We start from the raw sequence: 21,285 nt of genomic DNA, 5'->3' as shown, positions 1-21,285 counted from the left end.
CCACCTCAGCCCCCACTGCCGACTCCTCTCACACACTCGCCGCAGCCCATGCTGTGGGCACCACCTGTGTTACCGCAGGGTGGAATCTGCCTGCACCTTCGCACCACCACTTCTTCTGGAAGTGTCAGATGACCCCCGCCCCCACGGTAATCTCCCAGAAGACTCCCTCCCTTTCTCTCACTGCCACGCTCTGTGGTGTTTCACCCCCAGATTCCAAAACAAGCCTCGCTGCTGAGGGTCTCCAGGGTGGACTGATGAAAATGAAAGGGCAATAAAGAAAACTCGACACATCATCTTTTCAAGTCACCTCCTGTCCATTAAGCCCCTGGAGGGAGCATTGCTCTGCTGTGGAAACACTTCTCTGTGGCTTGGAAAGTTATGTACACACCAGGCTGGTCTGACTGCAGAGCCCCTGTGTGTCCTGGGCTCTTTGTTACTCATGGTGTGGCCCTCGACCAGCAAGCTTCTGCCCTCAACACCCGGGACACTGGCTACACAGGCAGTCTTCCAGACCTCCTGACTCAGAATCAGCATTTCAACACGCTCCCTGGGTGACTGGTACTCACACTAATGTTTGAGCAACGACATACCATGCGCTCTCTTAGCAACATTGAGAAATCACTGCAAATGAAAGGAAATCTGGGAAAGCACATCAAAACCACAAGGAGACACGACTTGACCTCACGGCCGTTAGGGAGTCTGAGCAAAAAAGGAAGGAAAAGAAAAAGTGTCAGTGAGGACACAGGAAATGGAAGCTGGGGACTTTGGTGGGGAGGTAACATGGTGCAGCAGCGTGGAAAAAAAACCGGAGGTTCCTCAGAAAATTAAACACGGAACTGCCGCATGACTCAGAAATTCTACCTCTGGGTGTGTACCCCAAAGAACCAAATAAGAGGAACTTTAATAAGAGACAGTGGACACCCACGTTCACAGCAGTGTTACTCGCCAACAGCCAAGGGTCGGAAGCAACACAAATACCCACAACAGATGAGTGGATAAGCAACATGTGGTCCATCCATACAATGGAATATTACTCAGCCTTAAAAAGCAGGGAAATTCTGGCATCTGCTACAACATGGATGAACCTTGAGGACATTATGCGCAGTGAAATAAGCCAGACACAGGATTCCACTTACATGGGTCCCTGGTGCAGACAAATTCAGACAGAGTAAAAGAGTAGCTGCCAGGGGCTGGAGGAGGAGATTCACATCCAGTGTTTATTGAGCATAGAGTCTCAGTTTGGGAAGAGGAAAAAGTTCTGGAGATGGACCTGGGGATGACTGCACATGGATGTCAGTACACTTACTGCCACTGAACTGCACACTTGAAAATGGTTAAGGACTTCCCTGGTGGGTCCAGGGGTAAGACTCTGTGCTCTCAAGGCAGGGGACTTGGGTTCAATCCCTGGTCAGGGAACTAGATCCCACATGTTGCAACCAAGACCCAGCGCAACCAAATTTTTTTTTTTAAAGGAAAAGGTTAAGGTAAATTTTATGTTACATATTTTACATCAAAAAAATGCTTTGAAATAAGACAGGAAGTCTGAGGAAGACTGTGAGAAACACTCCAGACTCTGTTCTTGTCCTGCAACTGACACTTCAGGCTGACTCCCTGAGATGTCAAGGCACCTACCACATCTCCATGAAACACATTTTAATGGAGCAAATCAGAACACGTGACCATCTGTAAAAGCTTCTGTCCTTTGGTTTATCACTCCCACTATGGCAGAACAGGCATTAACCCACATCTAGTTTACAAAAAGCCCCAGAAATAGAGGTCCTGTGATGAGCTTATCTTCTACATGCTTGAAGGCTAACTGTTCAGAAGAGCAGGGGCTGATGGTGTCAGCCTGGGGTCTATGCCCAGCCCTCTTTCAGGGGGCTTGTTTGTTCAAGGTTCCCCACTACACAAATGCACAGTCAGGCACTTATACCCATGTGTTCAACTGTGCATGGTTCACACGATCATAACACTGAGAACATTACCTGTATTGGGGAGGATGGATTGTGGTGGGGACAGAAAACAATTCCTCATTTCTGCTTGGTGACAATCAAAAGATACCATCGAAAATGATAATAAAGGAAGAAGAAAAAGAAAGAGGGAAACAAGTAGGGTGTTTAGAAACATGGAGGAAGGGGCTTCCCTGTGGTTGAGAATCTGTCAATGCAGGGGATGCGTGTTCAATTGCTGGTCCAAGAAGATCCCACGTGCCACGGGGCAACTAAGCCCATGTGCCTCAACTACTGAGCTGGCACTCTAGGGCCCGTGCTTCGCAAGAGAAGCCACCGCAACGAGAAGCCAGTGCGCCGCCAACTAGAGAGCGGCCCCCGCCAGACGCAACTAGAGCACATGCCGCAGTGAAGACCCAGGGCAGCCAAAACAGCCCATTAATTAAAGAAGAAGAGTAACAGGGGGGAAAATAACAGACGTCAAAGTGGCTGCCTTTGGACTCCCCTGGCAGTCCAGTGCAGGGGACACAGTTTCCCTTCCATCCCTGGCCTGGGAAGGTCCCACCATGGGGCAACTAGGCCTATGCTCCGCAACAAGAGAAGCCACCAAAATAAGAAGCCTGCACACCAGGACCAAGAGTGGCCCCTGCTCGCCACAACTAGAGAAAGCCCGCGCCCAGCAATGAAGACCCAGTGCAGCCAAAATAAGTTAAAAAATAAAGTGGCTGCCGAACTTGGGGGTGAGCATAGAAGAGTGTCTGGTAATTCTCTCTTTAAATCAAGTACATATAATACTGTCTTTGTCTTAGTTTGTTCAGGATGCTGTAACAAACAATACCACAGACTTGGGGCCTTAAACAACCACCCCTGAGTTCTCACAGTTTGGAAGCTGGAAGTACGAGATCAAGGTGCTGGCAGGCCTGGTGTCTGACGAGGGCGCCTTCCTGGATCATGATGGTACCCTCACCTGGAGAAAGGGTGAGGAGCTCTGTGGGATCTTTTATGAAGGCCCCACCCCCATAACCTCATCACTCCCAGAGGCCCCTCCTAACGCCATCCTACTGGGGTTAGGTTTCAACATCTGAGTGTGGGGTGACACATTTCACTCTATAGTCAATACTTAAATTATAAACAATAACATGAAGTCCCCCAGAGTGGGACACCTGGCACAATACTCGGTGCAAAACAGATGGCATCATGAACCTGAGATGTCCCTTCATCACTGCCACACACTGTACAAATCACTGATACTCATAGGCGACCTTGCTTCTATAGTTCAGAGAATACACTGCGACCACTGTCCAGAGAAATGCACCAACAGCTCTTCAAAGGAAGTTTTAATGGCTCTGCATGAAACAAAACAGTGACTCCAAGAAAAATGTAACAACCATCAGAAACACAACTGAAAACAGTGAGATACCATTTTTCATGGGTCAGGTGGACGGGGAGCTGCTGTGCTGGGGAAGGTTCCAGATCCCTTACTTTGGTGGCTGGCATCAATGAAACTTCCAGAGGGAACTTGCCAAGAGCTATCAACTTCACCTCAGGTACATCCTGCTAGGCCCTTCAATTCCAATTTCAGGGATTTATCCTAAAAAAGGACTCAACACTTGTGCAAGAAACCTGCTTGTGTCCCAAGACTGGTAACAACTTCATTGTCAACCAACAGGGTACCAGTTGGACAAGTTATGGCAAATGGAGATCTTCAGGATGGTCTCTAAAACACAGAAGAGAGCTATCTGCTGATATCTGTAGGAACAGAACCGGGGGGCTGCGCTCCCATCTTCACTGAAAACGGAATCATTTTAAAGCCAAAAATAAATTTTTACAAACAGAAGGGGGAAACTGGGAGTTATTGTGTAAGGAATAGAATTTGACCTTAGGAAAATGGAAAAGTTCTAGAGTTGGAGAGCGGTGATGGTTGCCCAACAATCTGAAGGTATTTAATGCCACAGAATTGCAAGCTTCAAAGTAGTTAAAATGGTACGTTTTTTACTCCAATAAGCGTCATTATAAATGTGACAACCCACTTCAACAGGGAGGCCTGGCGTGCTCCAATCCATGGGGTCGCAAAGAGTCGGACACGACTGAGCGACTGAACTTAAACCCTGAAAAGAGAACCCCGGCTGGTACGGAGCTTTAAAAGAGGGGGTTAGGGCTGGAAAGTACCTATTCCGAAGAAGTTCCTCCCTTAGCAGCCCCTCACCCAGGAACTGGTTGGTGAGGGGGTGGGGAGTCTGTGGGAACCCCGGGCGGCGGGGTGAGGGGAAGCTCAGGCAGCCGGGCTGAGGAAAACTCGGGCGACGGAAACTCAGGGCGGCCGGGTGAGGGGAATTTCGGGCCGCTGAGTGAGGGAAACCAGGGCGGCGAGGCGTGGAGGACCTCGGCGGCGGAGTGCGTGTCTTACGACGCCGAGCGCGGCATTCACCCACGGGCTTCACCTGGAACCCTCGGCGCAGGTGGGGGAACTGCACCGCCAGGCGCCTGCGCGGAGCTCGCGCCTGCGCGGACTTCTTCTGAGCGTGAGGGGCGGGGGCGGGGGCGGAGGCGAACCAATCTCTGCGCAGGCGCAGAGTCGGAGCGTGTTTTCCGGCCAGCGGGGGCGGGCTCAGGGTCGCCAGCCTATCTTCCGATGCCACTCATTGGCTGAGAGGTGGAGCATGGGCCAGGCCCGCCTTTAATTGGGCGACACGCGAGCAGGTGGGGCGTCGAGGACCAATCGCCGGTCCCGCTGCGGCGCGTGTCTGGAAGGCTGGCGGCGGTGGGTTGGGGTCGCTCTGTTCTTCGGCCATGGCCTCAGAGAAGCCGATCGTGGTGGTGACTTGCACCGCGCCCGTCAACATCGCGGTCGTCAAATACTGTGAGTGGTGGGCTCGTGAGGCGCAGGATGTGGGGGCCCTGCGGACAGGGAAACTGAGGCTGGGAGGGGCTTGTTTGGGCGGTGGACCGGATCCCCGGACAGCGGCAGGTGGGCTGGGCCCTCGTGTGGACGTGATTGTGTCCGCGTGCAGATGTGGGGACCCTCCCGCGGTGCGATCGCGGAGCTGGGCACCACGCGCAGCCAGAAGACCTGGGGACGTGTTTCATACAGGACGCCGGCCCCCGTGGGGGCTTGATTCCCACGGCCACGCCCACCCTGCCACCTCCACCTGCTCTCGGTGTCTGTCTTGTTCAGGTCTCAAGAATGCTCCCGGGATTGGCTCCTTTCCCTCACTAGTTTCTGGAGAGTCACCCGCGTGAATCTTGGAGTCCTCAGAGGGGAGGGGCCACAATTTGCTTGGCAATATGCCTTTGCAAAGTAACTGGGCTGTTTCCAGTTTGGATCAATTATGGGGAAAGCTGCTCTAAACTTTTGTGTACAGGTTTTTGTGTCAATGTAAATTTTCATTCTTCTAGATAAATGCCCCAGGAGTACACTTGCTAGGCCATAGAGTGGTTGCATGTTTGGTTTTTTAAAGAAACAAACTTTTCCCATTTGGCTGTACCATTTTTCATTCCCGCCAACCACATAAAACCGTATGGGTGATCCAGCTTTCTGGCATGCGTTGTTGTCACCAGCTATTATTTTAGCCATTCTGATGGTGACATCACACTGTGGCTTTAGCTTGTTTCTTCTGCTGCTCAGTGATGTTGAACAGCGTTCCGTGTGCTCATTTCCTCTCCGTGAGTCTTAGGTGAAATCTCTCTTCAGGACTTTCATCCACATTCTAACTGAACTGTCTGCTTATTACCATTGAGTTTTGAGAGTTCGTTTTGTATTTTAGATAATAATCCTTGGTACATAGAAGATTTGCAAATATTTTCTCCCACCATGTAGCTTCTCTTTTCATCCTCCTAACAGAGCCTTTCAAAGGGTTGAAGTTGTTAGACGGTGGTGGGGGCCAATGTGTCATCTTCTCCATCCTTGGTAGCAAGTCAGAGATGTCTTGATTCTAGCCCTTCATCCTGAAGAGTGTTAACTATGTTTTTTCCTAAAAGTTTTAGGCTTTTACATTTTAAATTGAAGTCTGATCTATTTTGAGTACTTTTGTTCAAGACATGAGACTGAGGCATGGCTGTGTTGGGCCATGGATGTCCAGTCACCCAGCGGCATTTTCAGAAGCCGCACCCCTCCTCCAAGGAACTGCTTTTGCACTTTTGTCAGCAAGCAACTGGGCATGTTTATGGGGGATCGTTCTGGGTTCTCCTGGGTTATCCACCAGGATTCATTCTCCTCATGTCCTGTAACTGTCCACCACCCCAAACACGAAAGTGGGGACCCTTTCGTCCCCACCTGTGCCTAACAGTGGATCTGAAATTTTGGACTTTCTGGAAAGTTTTCCGTATTTGCTGTGATATGCAGGAGTGGAAGAGCTCAACAGAAGTGGGGGTAATTCCAGAGTGTCTCCAGGGGTATAAACAGGGAGATTTAATAAATTTTCGGTAAATGGGGCTTCTTCTGTTTGGGAGGGAAACGGAAGAGACTTAAATCAGGGCACTCAGCACCTGGCAGGCACTCCAAGACTACTTGCTGAATGAGTGAAAAACAAAACAGAAGCAGTGAAGCAGGGGGTGGACTGGCCTCCAGCTCTGCTCTTGGGAGCTCAGTGAAGTGGGGAGCAATTGCCAAGGGGTTCCTGAGGGCAGGGGCACACCAGGAGGAGGACTTAGATTGTGCAGTGAAAGAGCAAGATCCAGGCAACTTGGGGATCTATGGGGTGGCCGTGGCGGTGGGGAGGGGCAGGGCACTGGTGGTGCTGGTAGACGGGGCTGGGACACTGACTGGCTTTGCGGTGGGCTGTCTGTTCCAGGGGGAAAGCGAGATGAGGAGCTGATCCTACCCATCAATTCCTCTCTGAGTGTCACATTGCACCAGGATCAGGTGAGCATGGTTGATGATACACATCGAAAAAATATTTACAAAACCCCTGTTTACAGATGGTAGCAGTACATCTCCAGCCAACAAACGCCATCCGTCCCATCGCTCACTGCGAGGTGTGCTCAGCACACGAGCACGTACATGCTGAGCCCTCCTAGGAGGTCCCTGCCCTGCATTCTCTGCTGGGAGATGGGCATGTGGGCCTTTGCCCTGTGTAGTGGACACCCATGGGGCGTCCCCACCACTCAAGCCTGGCCTGCCTTGGCCTCCACCTCCACGTCCCTGTTCTCTAGCAAGGCCACTGCCCTGAGCGGGTGACCAAGAGGGACCAGGGGAGGAAAGGCCCCACAGAGAGGGGAGCTTGGCTGGTACTCACCACCAAGGTGCCCTGCGCTTTCTTTCCCAGTTAAAAACCACCACGACGGCCGCCATCAGCAGGGACTTCACAGAGGATCGGATTTGGCTGAATGGCCAGGAGGAGGATGTGGGGCAGCCTCGCCTCCAGGCCTGCCTGAGGGAGAGTGAGTAGGGTCCTTGGGGATGCTGGGGTTAGGACAAGCCTGCCCCTACGCCTGCGCCGCTTCCTCACGCTGGGCGGGTGTGAGCACACAGAAGGCACTGCCGTCACCTGCCCCCTCCCCACCTCACACCTCAGGGGCCGCCAATGCTTGTCAGCCTGGCCAGGTCTGGGCCTGGGGTCTCCCGAGAAAGGGGAGGTCTGTGTAAGGAGCTTGGGCAGAGGCCGGTCCCCCTGTGCTGACCCAGGTGTCATCTCCCATCCCCACAGTCCGCCGCCTGGCCCGCAAGCGGAGGAGCAACGGCCATGAAGACCCACTGCCTCTCAGCCTCAGCTACAAGGTTCACGTGGCCTCGGAGAACAACTTCCCCACAGCTGCAGGCCTGGCCTCCTCTGCTGCAGGCTATGCCTGCCTAGGTGGGTACCCCGGGACAGGTCCCTCGCGAGCTTGCCCTGCACGCGAGGCCACGGCCTCAGCCATGTCGCACCTCTGAACGCTGAGATATTCTGGGGGCTCTGAGGGGAGGACCCAGCACATGACAAAATCCCCCTCAAACTGGCTCAAACTAAGTGGGGGTGATTTCTTGGCTTACGAGCAGAACCCCAGGGCTGTGGCTGGCTCCAGGCTCTCAGACGGCCTATTAGGAGCCCATCTTGCTTCTTTGGAACCCCTGCTCTGCTCTGCCCTCCTGTGGCTCACACTCTAGCAGGGCCCTCCACCCCCAAGCTGGGGGCAGAGCCGGTCACCACAGCAGTGGGTGGTTGGGTCACGTCCTCCACGTAGCCCTGAGACCAGTGAACCAGGGCAGACAGCTGGCCTTGCGGACCCCTCCAGGGCCGCATCCCAGCATCATGCCCTTAAGAAGTCCTGGCCTACGCCCAGCACTGCCAGCAGCCCCAGGCCTCCTGGTGCCCAGGGGGCTCTTCCTCCCAGCAGCTCATGTACCCTGAGAGCCCTCTGTGGAGGCTAAGCCTGTGAGCACGTGGGTGCTGACTGCCAGCCACGGAGCTGAGGGCCAAGGCTCCATCCCCCAGGTGCCCCCCTTCTCTACCACTGAGCACAGACCACCCCCCACCCCCAGCCTATCTGAGCCTCCCCCACCTCCACCTGCAGCCTACGCCCTGGCCCGGGTCTATGGGGTGGACAGCGATCTGTCGGAAGTGGCCCGCAGGGGCTCAGGCAGTGCCTGCCGCAGCCTGTACGGTGGCTTCGTGGAGTGGCAGATGGGGGAGCGCCCCGATGGGAAGGACAGCATCGCCCATCAGGTGGCCCCCGAGTCACACTGGCCAGAGCTCCGAGTCCTGATCCTCGTGGTGAGTGAGGGGCCCAGCTGGGGTCGAGAGGGCCTTCCCAGGCTCCCTGGGCCGTGGGCACAGTGAAAGCCTCCCTCCCTCGCCGCAGGTGAGCGCCGAGAGGAAGCCGATGGGCAGCACGGCAGGCATGCAGACCAGCGTGGAGACCAGTGCCCTGCTCAAGGTGAGGCCAGCGGGCGGCTGGCGGGCAGCTCCTCAGGGGTGCTCGGAAACCAGGCTCCACGGCTCCACACAGCTCACAGGCTGGCCGTCTGCCTTACAGTTCCGGGCAGAGGCACTGGTGCCGGCGCGCATGGCCGAGATGACCCGCTGCATCAGGGAGCGAGATTTCCAGGCTTTTGGCCAGCTGACCATGAAGGATAGCAACCAGTTCCACGCCACCTGCCTGGACACCTTCCCGCCCATCTCCTACCTCAGTGACACATCCCGGCGCATCATCCAGCTGGTGCACCGCTTCAATGCTCACCACGGGCGGACCAAGGCAGGTGCGGGGCTGGGCGCCCCAGGCGGGCTTCACGGAGCCTGCTTTGCTGGGGGCTGCGTCTCCATCTCACTCTCATTGGTGGCACAGCCCCCATGTTGGAAAAACTCCACTCCCCACCTGAGTGGGTGGCCTGTGGGTCCTGGAAGCTGGTCTGAGCCCATCTGACGGCCTGGTTCCAGGTGGCGTACACTTTTGATGCGGGTCCCAACGCCGTGGTCTTCACCCTGGATGACACCGTGGCTGAGTTTGTGGCTGCCGTGAGGCACAGCTTCCCCCCTGAGTCGAACGGAGAAAAGTGAGTTGCAGGTCCCCATCCAGGAGGCTGTGGTGGGCAGCAACCATGAGGACCACAGGCAGTGTCCCCACACGCGTGCCCATGTGGCTGTGGATGCTCGTCCACTTGGCCCAGCCCCAGGGGCACATGCCTGTCTCTGGCGGCTCCTGTGATGATGAGGGCATCTGGATTTCTCCCTCCCAGCTGTTTAAGGGGCCCTGTTCTCATTGTGGGGACACTTGACCCGCTAGGGATGTGAGAAGCGTGTGTGGGTTCTTTTTATGTCACCCTAAGGAGGCAGTGAGGCTTCTGGTAGGTGGAGCTGAGTACTGCTCCCACACTGCATGGGATTGGCCCCACCATCGAGGACGTAGAGGCTCTAGACTCATCGCCCTGGTTACCACGGGGGTGGTTTGTAGGATTAAGCTTGAACTGAGGCCGTTTCTTAAGCTGTGTCCCCATGGGGCACGGCAGCATGGTGGGCCAGGGCGAGGGGCAGTACTATAGCCTCGTGGAGGTCTCCTGAAGCCCTCCCCTCAGAGACAGCCAGGCCCTGGCTTTCTCACTCCAGGTGTGCCTGTACTCACCATTTAACCACCTCGAGGTGTGCAGCCCAGTGGCATTAAGAACAGGCTGAGCACCCTTGTTCATCAGCCCCAAAGGCCCCGGCCCCGCTGGCAATCACGGTTCCCAGCAGTCCTGCATCTGCCTGCGCTGCACACCTCCCACCCCTGCCGTCCTTGGACTGCAGTCCAGCCCTGCCTTCTTCCCCCAGGTTTCTGAAGGGGCTGCCCGTGGAGCCCATCCTGCTCTCAGATGAGCTTAAAGCTGCGCTGGGCATGGACCCTGTCCCCGGCAGCATCAGATACATCATCGCCACTCAGGTGAGTCCTGGTTGCACACCGCATGCGCCCTGCAGGCTCGCCCCAGGGCATCCACAGGAGGGCCAGTGAAGTAGCTGTGACCCTGCTCCCTGGTTTCACAGCACCTAGTGTTCCCCTCAGTCACTCACAGAGAATATTTAAGGACTGATGGATGCCTGTGGTGTGCAGGGGTGGGGCTGGACTGTGGTGTACCCTCCAGAGCAGGTCAGGGTCCTGTCTGACTCCTAGGCCTGTGACCTGTGCTCTCCAGGCCTTGGCCTCTGCCGACCGCTCTGGACTTGCTCTCCACTCCACGTCTGCCCAGAGGGACTGAGCCTCTGCCTGAGGATTGGGCCCTGGGCCCAGCATCACCAGGGTGTCTGACCTGCCTGCATTTCCTGGAAGGGCAGGTGCACCCTGTCCCTCCCTGATGATAATTTCTTAACCCCACAGGTGGGACCCGGGCCTCAGGTCCTGGACCACCCTGGCGCTCATCTCCTGGGTCCTGACGGTCTGCCAAAGCCAGCTGCCTGACCACCTCTTTGATGGGGCCCAGCCGCCGCTGGGAGAAGGGGCCGCTTCGCTGGGATTGGGAGCCGGGTGTGGTGGTCAACAGGCCACGCTTGTTGGGATTTGTGGGTAACTGCCTGCTCTGGGCCAGGCCATGTGCTGTGGCTGAGTTGGGCAATGGAATGACGCCTGCAGCCACCCAGATGATCAGGGGCAGCCCCCCAAGTGCCTCACCTTTCCCTGACCTGCACCCAGCGCTTGCTGAGATGGGGACCTGGACCCCGATCCAAGACCAGGGGACTGAGCCGGCAGGGAGCTGCTGGTGCATCGATCATGAAGGGCCCTCAGGCCCTGGACTCATGGGCACCCCACTGCCACAGGAGGTGATGGCATGTCGGGGTACCCCTCAGAGCTGGAAGCCGGGTCACCGTGCAGGGGACGACCTCAGGACAGCTCCATGAAGTGCTCCCTCAACTCTGAGCCCAGGCCCCTGAGCGGGTGCAGTGTTGTGTCTGTGGGACAGGGGAGCAGTGCCAAGGCCAGAGTAAAGGCAGTTCGAGGACTCACCTGGCCTGGTGTGCTTTCTTCAGCCCTCACCCAGGGGGCTGGGCGGGCATTGTGGGGGTTGGGGCTGGGGCCTCCCCACCATGCTTGGGATGCTCAGCACCGGCCACAGCCACACAGTGCTGGGTGGACGTGGTCACTAAGGCCGACAGGCTGGGGAAATGGTTCGGGTTTGGCTTTAAGCTCGGTCCACGTCCCCCTTCCAAGTGAGTTCCATTCTTCTCCACTGTCCTAACCCAGCTGGGGGAAGGAGGGGGAGGGCTTCTGAGCCCTCTGACCTTGACCCTAAAAGGGAGTCCAAGGAGGGAGGTGACAAAGGACAGGGCCCAGCACTGCTACATTCTGGGTTCTCCCAGAAGCTTCCCATACTCACCCGCCCTCCCCCCCAAGTTAGTCCAGGGTTACCAGTGGGGCCAACGCCACCACACCTGCACTAGCCCAGGGCCGGATGCGGCGGGCCTCCCAGGAGTCTCCCCAGGGGCTGGCCTGAAGCCCTGCTTCCCCTCCAGGGGTCCACCGAGGCCGGGCTGGCTGGGCCTGCAGGGGAGGAAGACCTGAGGTCCCGTGGAGCGAGCTGGGGGCAAGGCTCCTGAGACCCGAAACTGCCGCCGGCCCGTCACCTGGGGAACCGGGTTGGGGCGGAGCCGGCGGCGGGGCGGGGCGGCACCGGAACTTGGGGAACTTCGGCGGGGCGGGAGGCTTGCTGAGCTCTGGGGCCGCGGGGTCTGAAGAGTCCGAGCCGCGTTCGAGCCGATCTGCCGCCATGGGGCAGATCGAGTGGGCCATGTGGGCCAACGAGCAGGCGCTGGCGTCCGGCCTGAGTGAGTGGGGGGCACTTGCACTTGGGGCGGGGGCTGCAAAGGGGCTGCTGAGCCTGGGGGCGGGGCGCCGCGGCAGTGCAGGGGGGCGCTGGGGCTGGGGAAGTAGGGGCCTGGAGACCCCAGTCTGCGAGGGGTAAAGGGGAAAGGGCAGGCTGGAGAAGGGGCGGGAGCAGGGGTCCTGAGGAGCCACAGACACCCGGCTGGAGCCTGGGGTGGGGCCCCGGGCCCGGAGGCTCCAGTGGGCGACCCACAGCGCCGGCGGGAAGGGGGCTGGGGGCCTCTGTTGGGAGCAGGCTGCAGCCACCAAGAGGAGCCTTGGGGCTGGGGAGGGGGATTCGGGGCCCTCCTGCCCCTGCACCCCGTGCACACCCACACCCCCAGCCTCTGCCCTCTTCCCCACCCCCCACACCCTCCCCCCTCTCCCCTCCCCCGCACACCCTCTTCCCCTCCCCCTCCCCCCCCGCCCCCCACCCCCCCCAACACAAAAGAGGAAGTTCAGTCTAGGGAAGAAGCGCTTGCCCCCGTGGTTTCCGGAGAACTCACCGCCCAGTAGGGCTGGGAAAACCCAGCATGACCCACCCCTGGCTGAAGTGACCCTCCTGCCCTGGGGTGGAAGCTCCCTCCCCTAAGGCTCCTGGGCTGCGGAGGTGGGCTCTTCCTGCCTCCTGGCCAGGGGCTTGGTCCATGGAACTGGGTGACCGCTCTGTCTCCCGGGGCGCAGCCCTGAGTCTGCTCAGAAGGACATTGCACAAGGCAGCTGGAGACGACCCATGTGACCCCTCCCACCCAGCTCCCAGGGCCTGCTTCTGGGTAGGAAGGCGGCCGTCCCCCCTGCTTCCCTGTGCTCAACCGCGGTTGCAGACAGTGCTGTGCGCACTTAGACTCAACTTCTCAGGAGAGGGTGGGGCTTGAGGCTTGAGGAAGCCGCCCGTGGCTCCGCCCCTCCCAGGAAGGCCCCGCCCCCAGTGGGAGTGGGCGGGCGGGAGGACCTGGGGATAAAGTGATGAGGAGGGTCTCAGCCACCACGGCTCACCTGGGACCCACCCTGAGGCCCCCACCGCCAACCTGGGGACTGAAGGAAGGAGCCTGAGAAGCTGAGCTGGGGTTGGGGAGGGAGCACTTTAAGGTCACATTTTGGGGGTGGGCAACTTTGGGGTGCCAGGCAGGGCAGCCCCCTTCTGGCTTCTAGATGGAGGAGAACCCAGTGGGTCAGTACATGGCTTTCCTTGCTTCTGCCCAGAGCTGTCTTCTCCCACTGCTGTCTACCCCTCCCCATCACCACCGCAATGACTACTGCTTGTCTTCCTCCACAACCTTCTGGCTCTAAATTCCTCCTCTTGCTAACTCCTGACTCAGTACCAACTACAGGCCCCACGAGCATCTCAGCCCACCGTCCCTTTATGTTGTAGAGAATCGCATCTGATCAGATAACGGTCCCTCCATCTCCCACCACTCTGCCCCTGCCCCTCTGGCCTCGGGGGCCCACCACCCTGGTGTTTGCCGCAGAGCTGGCTCCCCCCACTTCACCTCTCTGCCCACATCCACCTGCTCAGAGCCACGGCGCCCACCTCATTCACCATGATCTGAAGTGTCTGTCCACATCGAGAGACCCCAGGCCCCTCTGGGAGCTGAGGCTCCCGCTAACGACGCAGGCTCAGGCCAAGGAAATTACATGCCCAGGTCGAGTGGACGGGCCACTGCCTGAACGCAGGAGCGATGGCTCTTCCCTCCTCCAGCACAGCAAGTGTGAGCATGACACCAGCAGAAGAAGGCCAGGGTTCAGGGGCTGAAGGGAGGGGTGGGAGGTCAGAGCTTTTACCTTGTGGGACTCTGAGGCCAGACCGGGAAAGGCTGTCTGAACAAGAAACAGATCAAAAGATCGTCCCCTCCAAGGAGTTGTGTTATCTGCCACCACAGCCTGGACGAAGAAAGTCACAAGTAAGACAAAACCGCTGGAAACTCAGGCCTGTGCTACACAAGGGGCAGGGGCTGCCCTCTCCCACTCTATGCCACAGGGACCACCAACGAAGAAGTTCAGGTCATCAGAAAGGAGTGCTGAAGGGTGTGCTCCAGCGAGGGCGAAGCTGGATCCAGAGGGAAGATGGCTATGCCACTGTGAAGACACTGACTGTAAATAATTAATAATTGTGGCTAATTTGGGGTGAGATTAAAGATAAACCTTCTAAAGTCCACATGTAGTTCAGGAAGAGGAATTTTAAAATTACAGTTTGATCAAGTCAGTAGAAGGCAGGAGAAGCAACAAGGAAAGCTGTTCAAGAGGAAACCCAAGTAAGATAACAAAGTAAGTTATCTGCAATCACAGTCAATAAAATGTGTCAAATTCACTATCAGATTGCTTAAAGGGTGAAGAGTTTAACTCTATCAGCTGATTCATAAAAGCCCAACATTGGAAGCAACTGACATGTCCCAAAGGCAGGAGAATGCATAAATAAATTGTGGGAAACTACCCAATGAGACAAACAGCGAGCCAGAGCTCTGTGCAAACCACCCCAGGAAGGGCCTGGACCAACCTTCTGTCAGCAAAAGAAGAGCCCTCAGAAAACCTGGGATGGGGGAAAATCTTGATATGGGTGGAGGTCACATGGTAGGGGTCACACGTGTTAAAAGTCTGTGCACTTTATGTCATAGTGATACCTCAGTAAGTGACTGGAACCCTGAGGATGGGTGGCCATGATGGAGTGACAAGTGTGAGTGTGCATCACGCCCCTGAGTGGTAAACTGAAGCTACCGCTGTAGAAGAAAGTCACTGGGGAGGAACGGGGGCGATGCACATGCTCGCGGCAGGTGGGCTGCGATCAGGTGCACACAGGGCCGGAGAGACCAGGCCCACCCAGACCCGGCATCGCACAGAGCACACGAACAGGATCAGCCCACACACCCGAGGCCAGGACAGAGGGTCCACGCATCTGGTACAAAGTCAACCACCAACAGCGTGGTCCTTAAATGCATTAAGCAAACGCTCAGGGTGCCGTGGCTCACAGGCCTCGGGGGTGTGTCCAGGCTACAGCCAGGCCCTGCCTCCTGCTCAGCAGCTCCTCAGCCCCCTCCCTGCCTCAAATGCTACTCTTGGGGAAGGGTCCCAACACCCATGCCTATAGCCACCCCTATCATCTACCAAGGTCTCCCCTGCCTGGGTCCCCTTCCTGGGCTAACATGGTGGCGGATACGGCAGCTCTGTGGGGGACTGTTGGCCCTCCTTGGGGAGGGGGCCCTGGGGAAGGGGCCAGAGCCCCTGCAGAGATGGGGTATGGCACCTACTAACCTCCTTCTCCTCTGCCCACAGTCCTTATCACCGGGGGCATTGTGGCCACAGCCGGGCAGTTCACCCAGTGGTACCTGGGCGCCTACTCCATGTATCCTCTTGCTGCAGACCCAGGTTGGGGTCGGGGCCAGAGAGGCTGCTGCCCCTTGAAGGCAGGAGGGGCTCCAAGCAGGGAGGTGACAGAGCCTGGGGGCCTCCCTGGCAAGGGAGGGAGGTGTCCGCGGCACCTGAGGGCTGACACTGAGGCCCGAGAATGCTCGGGGTCCCTCCGTATTCCCTTCTATCAGTCACCCTCCCCAGCTGGCCTGGCCTGCCCACCAGTGGACCAAGCCCCCCTTGTCCCAGCCAGTCCAGCTGTTACAAGCCCTCCAGACGCCAAGGCAGGCATGGGGGAGGGAGGCTGCCTTGTTGGAATCCTGTGGACCTCAGGCAGTGGCCACACCTCTCTGTTCTCTCATCAAAAGAGCCGACTCCCTGGGGCCTCTCAGGCTTGATCTGGGCTGTTCCTTAACCTGTGCTTCAGAGCAGCGGGTGTATTGGTCTGCCTGCTGGAGTACCCTCGAGGGAAGAGGACCAAGGGCTCCACCATGGAGAGGTGGTGAGTTTCCTACCCTGTTCCGGGAACCACCCCCTACCCCCACCAGCTGTCACTATGAGGAGCCTGTCACTCCTGTCTCTCCGAGGCTCCAGCACCAGCCCACTCAGGGTCTGCCCTGCCACTGAGCCTGAGACCCCCTCCCCTCCCCGGGACGAAGAACCGGGTGATCTGAGAGGCTGGGGCGGGTGGAGGGTGACATGGCCTGTCTCCCCCTCCCGCCCAGTGGACAGAAGTATCTGACCAGAGTGGTGAAGCTGTTCGGGCCCCTCACCAGGAACTACTACATCCGGGCCTTCCTGCACCTCGGGTGAGCATGCACCCACTTGGGACCCCTCAGCGCCACCGGCAGAGGACTGCTGGGGTCAATCAGGCCTCTCCCAGCCCAGAACCTGTTCCAAACAAAACCCCAGGTCCCAGGCTCTGCCAGGGGTTCCCCAGACCTGTATCTGTCATTAACACTTCACCCCAGCCTGATAGCTTAACTCGGATGATCGGTGCCCCAGGGTTGATGGCTCAGCCGCCCCCAGTGAGTCTGCTGGAGAGACCGCCATGCTGCCGAGACCTCTTCCCAGAGTGGTGGCCGGGGGCCAAGTGCCCTGTCCAAAGACTCGGGAAGGTGCAGACCAGGCAGAGAACAGCTAGGGGTGAAGTTAAAAGTCCAGCCATGCAGCACTGGGCCTGCTGGGCCTCCCCTCCATTCAGGGTCCTGCGATCCTGTGCTGTCTGACCCGTGCCAGGGGTGGGGGAGCTGCGGACCCCCTCTGACCATCCTCTGTCTCCCCTGTCCCCTCTGACTGCCCTTCACCCCTACTCCAGGCTGGCGGTACCTGCTGGCTTCCTGCTCGCCACCATCCTGGGGACAGCCTGCTTGGCCATCGCAAGTGGCATCTATCTGCTGGTGGGTAGCATCCTTGCAGTCAGCCTCAGCCTCATGGCTGGTCCTGCAAGCCAAGCCCGTGTCCTGGCTTACATTGTGGGGACACGACACTGGCCTCCATGTGTGGCCCATCTAACATGCTAGCCCTCCCCTACATCCTCCTGTAACCCATGCCACAGAGCCTCGACAGTGGGGGCGCCCACTTTACAGACAAGTGGCGAAAGCTCGGAGAGGGGATGTGGCTGGCCTGCCGGGCCCTGCTTGGAGTGGGATCCATTGCTCAAAGTTTCCTATCCAGTTCAGGGTGCTGCCAGGAGCACTTCCCTGGGACTCATGAGTCTGGGTGGTGCCACAAGCCGTGTGTGCGGGGCTGCGGGGCTGGGTTTGCCTGGAGTCCAGGTTATGCAAAAGGCCCCCTAAGGCCATCTTTATAGCAGGTTGGGGAGGCTGGGAGGTGGGGAGGAGGGGGCGGGGAGGTATGACAGTGGAGTGGGGAGGGACGAGGATCCCTGCCAGGTGCAGGTTGCTGAATGCCCACTGTTCACATGCTGCCTGCTGGCTCTCAGCCCACTAAGCCATGGGTTCCAACCCAGCCACAGCCTCCAGCCTCCCAGAGTCAGTTTTGACTTGGTTGCTCTACTAATTCCAACCCCAGGTGCCCCCCTCATACGTCGCAGCTGTCTTTCTGTGCCGCTTGTTCAGATCTTCCCCCCATTTTTCTGTTGGGGTTTTGTCTTCTTGTTGGTTTGCAGGAACCGTGCGGGTGCTTTCACTGTGAACCCTTTGTAGCTTTTAGCTTTTGAGGATACTTCCTCTCTGTTAGGGATCCACCTTTACCCATGGATTCTTCACTGAGTAGAACACAAGTGTGTGGTCTAAATTGTTTTTCTATTTTATGGTTTGTCCTCCCCCGCCTCCCCCGCCCCGCTGCCTGTCTGCTGTATTTTCCTGCATTCTCTTCCTTTAATTTTCTAGCTTTAGCTTCTGGGATAGAGTGTTCTAGTCTTTAACTTAGGTGTGATTATAGAACCTCTTTTCATTCTTATGCTTCGTAAATTATATGCCGTCACTTTTTTGTAAATCAACTATTATGGAATACAAAGTTAGAGATACACGTTTCTAGGTCCACTTGGCCTGTGGCCGTGGGGCAGGCCCAGGACTCTGCATTTCGGCAAGTTCCCTGGGCTGCAGTCTCCCCCCTCGACATGCCTGGGCCCCTGGCCTCCCACACTGTGCCTGCCACCCCACCCCCCACCCCTACCCAGAGCTGCTGGCCTCGGTTAAGCATCATACCCCTTAGGTCTGGGCTCCTGTCCTGCTCCCAGCCCTTACTCCCTGGGAGGAAGCCTGGTCTTGGGCTGTGCGCCTGGCAGTGGCCTCCAGGGGTCATTCAGAAGCCCCAGGGTTCCACTGTCCCCCTCTCAAGTTGAGGTGTCTCCTGGCCGGTGAGACAGCTGGCTTCTGACCATGTAGCCTCAGGCCTGGCGCATAACCTCACTGAGCTACAGCCCCTCAGGTCTTGCTGAGCTCAGTCCTGTCCTGGACCCTGGCGGGGGTTGGGGGGCACAGGGACTGGGTTGGGGGGTGGCCCAGGAGGACCCATGCCCAGCCTGTGTGTCCTGCAGGCGGCCATCCGTGGGGAGCAGTGGAGCCCCATCGAGCCCAAGCCCAAGGAGCGGCCGCAGATTGGGGGCACCATCAAGCAGCCACCCAGCAACCCTCCACCCCGGCCCCCGGCTGAGGCCCGCAAGAAGCCGAGTGAGGAGGCAGCGGGGGTCCCCACGGGTGGCCCCCAGGAAAACCCCATGCCGGTGAACGACGAGGTCGTGTGACCAGAACTTCAAGCCACTCTGGCCCGCTGAAGCTTTGAAGGCCCTTCCTCCTGTAGGCAGGCCAGGGGGTGGGTGGGGGTGTGTGGCGCCCAGCCAGGGGTGCCCCCTTTCCTGCAGCCTCTTTGGGGTTCCTTGACAGCAGGGCTGGGGTCTCGGTGCCTCGCCTATTCCATGAATCATGTACCTGAAATTCCCTGTGTTGGTGTTTCTGCTCTGGAAATGAACGTCTCGGGTCTGGGGGTATGGCCTGTGTCCTCCCAGATCCCCCATCTGCCAGGGCTCACCTGCTGGAGCACCCCTCAGGCCACCCCGGGGTCGATGTGCCACAGGCAAGATGCCTGCACAAGAACTTCCGCCCACTCTGGGTCACCAAAACTGTTACCAAACCAAATGCAGATCCCCTTACCCCCGTGCAGCAAAGCCAACCTACTGACTTGGGTCGTGGTGAAGGAAAGGGCAGCATTATCGCAGGTGCTGAGCCAGGAGGCCAAGTGGCTCACGTTCAGAAGACCCCCAGCCCCCTCGGCTTTCAGGGAAAGGTTTTTAAGGACAGTGAGAGAGGGTAGGGGGTAATCAACAGACAAGAGACCCAAATTTGGTTCCGCAACACACACACACACACCACACATGTCCCCTGCTAACTCCCCCAACACACCACACACACACCATACAAGCCATGGCAGGGGCCCCAAAGCTCATCAGCTCACACCCAGCCTGGGAAGCCCTTCCATCCTGGGTACCCAGTCCCCCAAAGTCTGGGAAAATCCTTCAATCACTGGCTTCCTGCTCTCACAGTTCCAGAACTGGGGTCTCTGGGATCCCTGGCCCAGAGGGCACACTGCCCATCAACCAACACTCTGTCTTCAGCATAAATCCAGCGGGTTCACTGTTCCCTGCCCCCTGGCCACTCCCAGCACTACCTGGCCTGTCCAGTGCCTGGCTCAGAGCCCAGAGACTCACAGGAACACAGGGCAGACCCCACCCTACCCCAGCCCCACTGCTCTGGACCCCATCACCCTGCCCGCTGGCCTCCAGCCGCCCTGACCTCCCAGACACAGCTGCATGGGCTGCTCCCTCCGCCTGGTGCATGGGCCCTGGGTGGCCAGCCGGGTCATCCTCAGGTGGCCTCCACTGCAGCCCTTCTCTTCCTTCACCACCAACAGGCCAAGCACTTTGGTCCTGTGGCCGTGAGTCACCTGCAGGGCAGGCAGGGGGCTGAGCATTTTGTCACTGCTCCATCCCCAGTGCTGGGCACGTGGCCGAAACTCAGGGCGTAAAGTGCTGACTGAAGACTGCTTCCAGGCTCACGACATAGTCACCTCCTCCAGGAAGCCTTCTCTGAGACCTTCCCGCCTTCCTGGGCCTTACACACAGTAGGTGTCAATCATCGGATGAAAACGGCAGGGGGGTGCAGACAACCGTCCTACAGCCCCGCGGCCCAGCATCAGCCCTCGGAGCTGAAGGGCATCACAGGCAGCAGGGAGACTGAGACTCTAAAGGGGGGTCGTGACTGAGCCAGGACGCTGAGGCTGCGCACTCAGCCTCTAGACTGCCAGGAACGTGCTCTGATCCAGGATATCCTGCCATGAGCGGGCGGGCTGTTCCTCCGTAGCTGATGGGGCACCTGAGCTGGTAAGCCTGGCTGCCCCTCTCTGGCAGCTCACCTACAGTGGACAGAAGCCCTAGGGGGGGTGTCTAGAGTTTTCTGGGCCCCTGTTGGGGCTGGGGGAGCATGACTCAGCCAGGTTAAAGATGTGTCCCCCTGAGTTGACCACTTGCCCTGAAGTTACCTTGAGGACACCTGTCCATGGGGCGGGGAGGTGGTCCCCAGGGACCACAGCCATGTCTGTGAATAGAGGGCTGGGCTTTGGGAGTGTGGCCCATCGCCAGGCCCGGGAGCCACTGCTCATCCATCAGGGCACAATTGGGCTCTTCTGTTGAAACCCACCCCGCCCTGGGTGCACCTGGGTTCACGCACAGATCTTTCTAGGACACACCACACTAGTGGCTGCCCCTGGCGGGCAGTGGTCAGTGACTGACCCTTGGGCCCCAGATGGGTATAGAGGGCCTGGTGGGGGTGAAAGAGAGGGGCTTCACCCACTGCCCTCTGTGCCATTCAGGTCTGTGTTCTGGGGGCAGTTTATCAAGTAAACAACAGATTCACGTGGAAAACAAAAAGCTGTTTTAGAAACACAGGGGTACTTTTTCCTCCCAAGGGGCTGGGGTGAGGGGCGCCCAGGGGCCTGGAGGTGGAGGCAGCCATCAGAACACAGTTCCCCTTTTCTGTAGGTGTTTTAACAAGTCCTAGAACAGTGAAAATGTTCCTTCTAGCCCAGCTGTTTCTGTAAAAGGGTAAACTGTCTTTCAAGGTGGGGGCTGCTGGCCGCAGGCCCCCGCCCCCCTCCCCACCCCAGCCTTTCCTGGAGCCAGCCCTTCCTGGAGCCTCGTACCTGCCCGAGACCCAAGGGGCACATAAATAACCAATAAATACACATAAATAGGAGGGCCTCCCTGGAGGCCAGTTCAGGAGCCAAGCGGCAG

General features: G+C 58.0%; 2 protein-coding genes across 2 annotated transcripts; both read left to right on the top strand.

Moving 5' to 3' along the window:
* The first annotated feature begins 4,686 nt into the window (after positions 1 to 4,686).
* Positions 4,687 to 11,336, top strand: MVD (mevalonate diphosphate decarboxylase). Its single transcript, XM_052656024.1, has 10 exons — positions 4,687 to 4,809; positions 6,740 to 6,810; positions 7,214 to 7,328; positions 7,595 to 7,741; positions 8,439 to 8,638; positions 8,727 to 8,801; positions 8,901 to 9,119; positions 9,302 to 9,417; positions 10,172 to 10,280; positions 10,713 to 11,336. The coding sequence occupies exons 1-10, from the start codon at positions 4,740 to 4,742 to the stop codon at positions 10,791 to 10,793; spliced, it is 1,203 nt and encodes a 400-aa protein (XP_052511984.1). The 5' UTR covers positions 4,687 to 4,739; the 3' UTR covers positions 10,794 to 11,336.
* Positions 11,337 to 12,017: 681 nt separating this feature from the next.
* LOC128063662 (cytochrome b-245 light chain) lies at positions 12,018 to 18,925 on the top strand. Its single transcript, XM_052656466.1, has 6 exons — positions 12,018 to 12,154; positions 15,459 to 15,528; positions 15,961 to 16,035; positions 16,259 to 16,342; positions 16,852 to 16,933; positions 18,538 to 18,925. Exons 1-6 carry the CDS (start codon positions 12,097 to 12,099, stop codon positions 18,742 to 18,744), a joined length of 576 nt encoding a protein of 191 aa, XP_052512426.1. The 5' UTR covers positions 12,018 to 12,096; the 3' UTR covers positions 18,745 to 18,925.
* Positions 18,926 to 21,285: the final 2,360 nt, after the last annotated feature.

Source organism: Budorcas taxicolor, chromosome 18 (assembly GCF_023091745.1).
Source record: "Budorcas taxicolor isolate Tak-1 chromosome 18, Takin1.1, whole genome shotgun sequence".
In the NCBI taxonomy this organism is placed as follows: Eukaryota; Metazoa; Chordata; class Mammalia; order Artiodactyla; family Bovidae; genus Budorcas; species Budorcas taxicolor.
This window is presented reverse-complemented; position numbering and strand designations above follow the sequence as displayed.

Coding starts and splice junctions, on each gene's coding strand:
- MVD (XM_052656024.1), top strand. CDS start 4,740: ATGGCCTCAGAGAAGCCGATCGTGGTGGTGACTTGCACCGCGCCCGTC. Junction 6,811..7,213: donor TCACATTGCACCAGGATCAG/GTGAGCATGGTT, acceptor TTTCTTTCCCAG/TTAAAAACCACCACGACGGC. Junction 8,639..8,726: donor TCCGAGTCCTGATCCTCGTG/GTGAGTGAGGGG, acceptor CCCTCGCCGCAG/GTGAGCGCCGAGAGGAAGCC.
- LOC128063662 (XM_052656466.1), top strand. CDS start 12,097: ATGGGGCAGATCGAGTGGGCCATGTGGGCCAACGAGCAGGCGCTGGCG. Junction 12,155..15,458: donor GGCGCTGGCGTCCGGCCTGA/GTGAGTGGGGGG, acceptor CTCTGCCCACAG/TCCTTATCACCGGGGGCATT. Junction 16,343..16,851: donor CGGGCCTTCCTGCACCTCGG/GTGAGCATGCAC, acceptor CCCCTACTCCAG/GCTGGCGGTACCTGCTGGCT.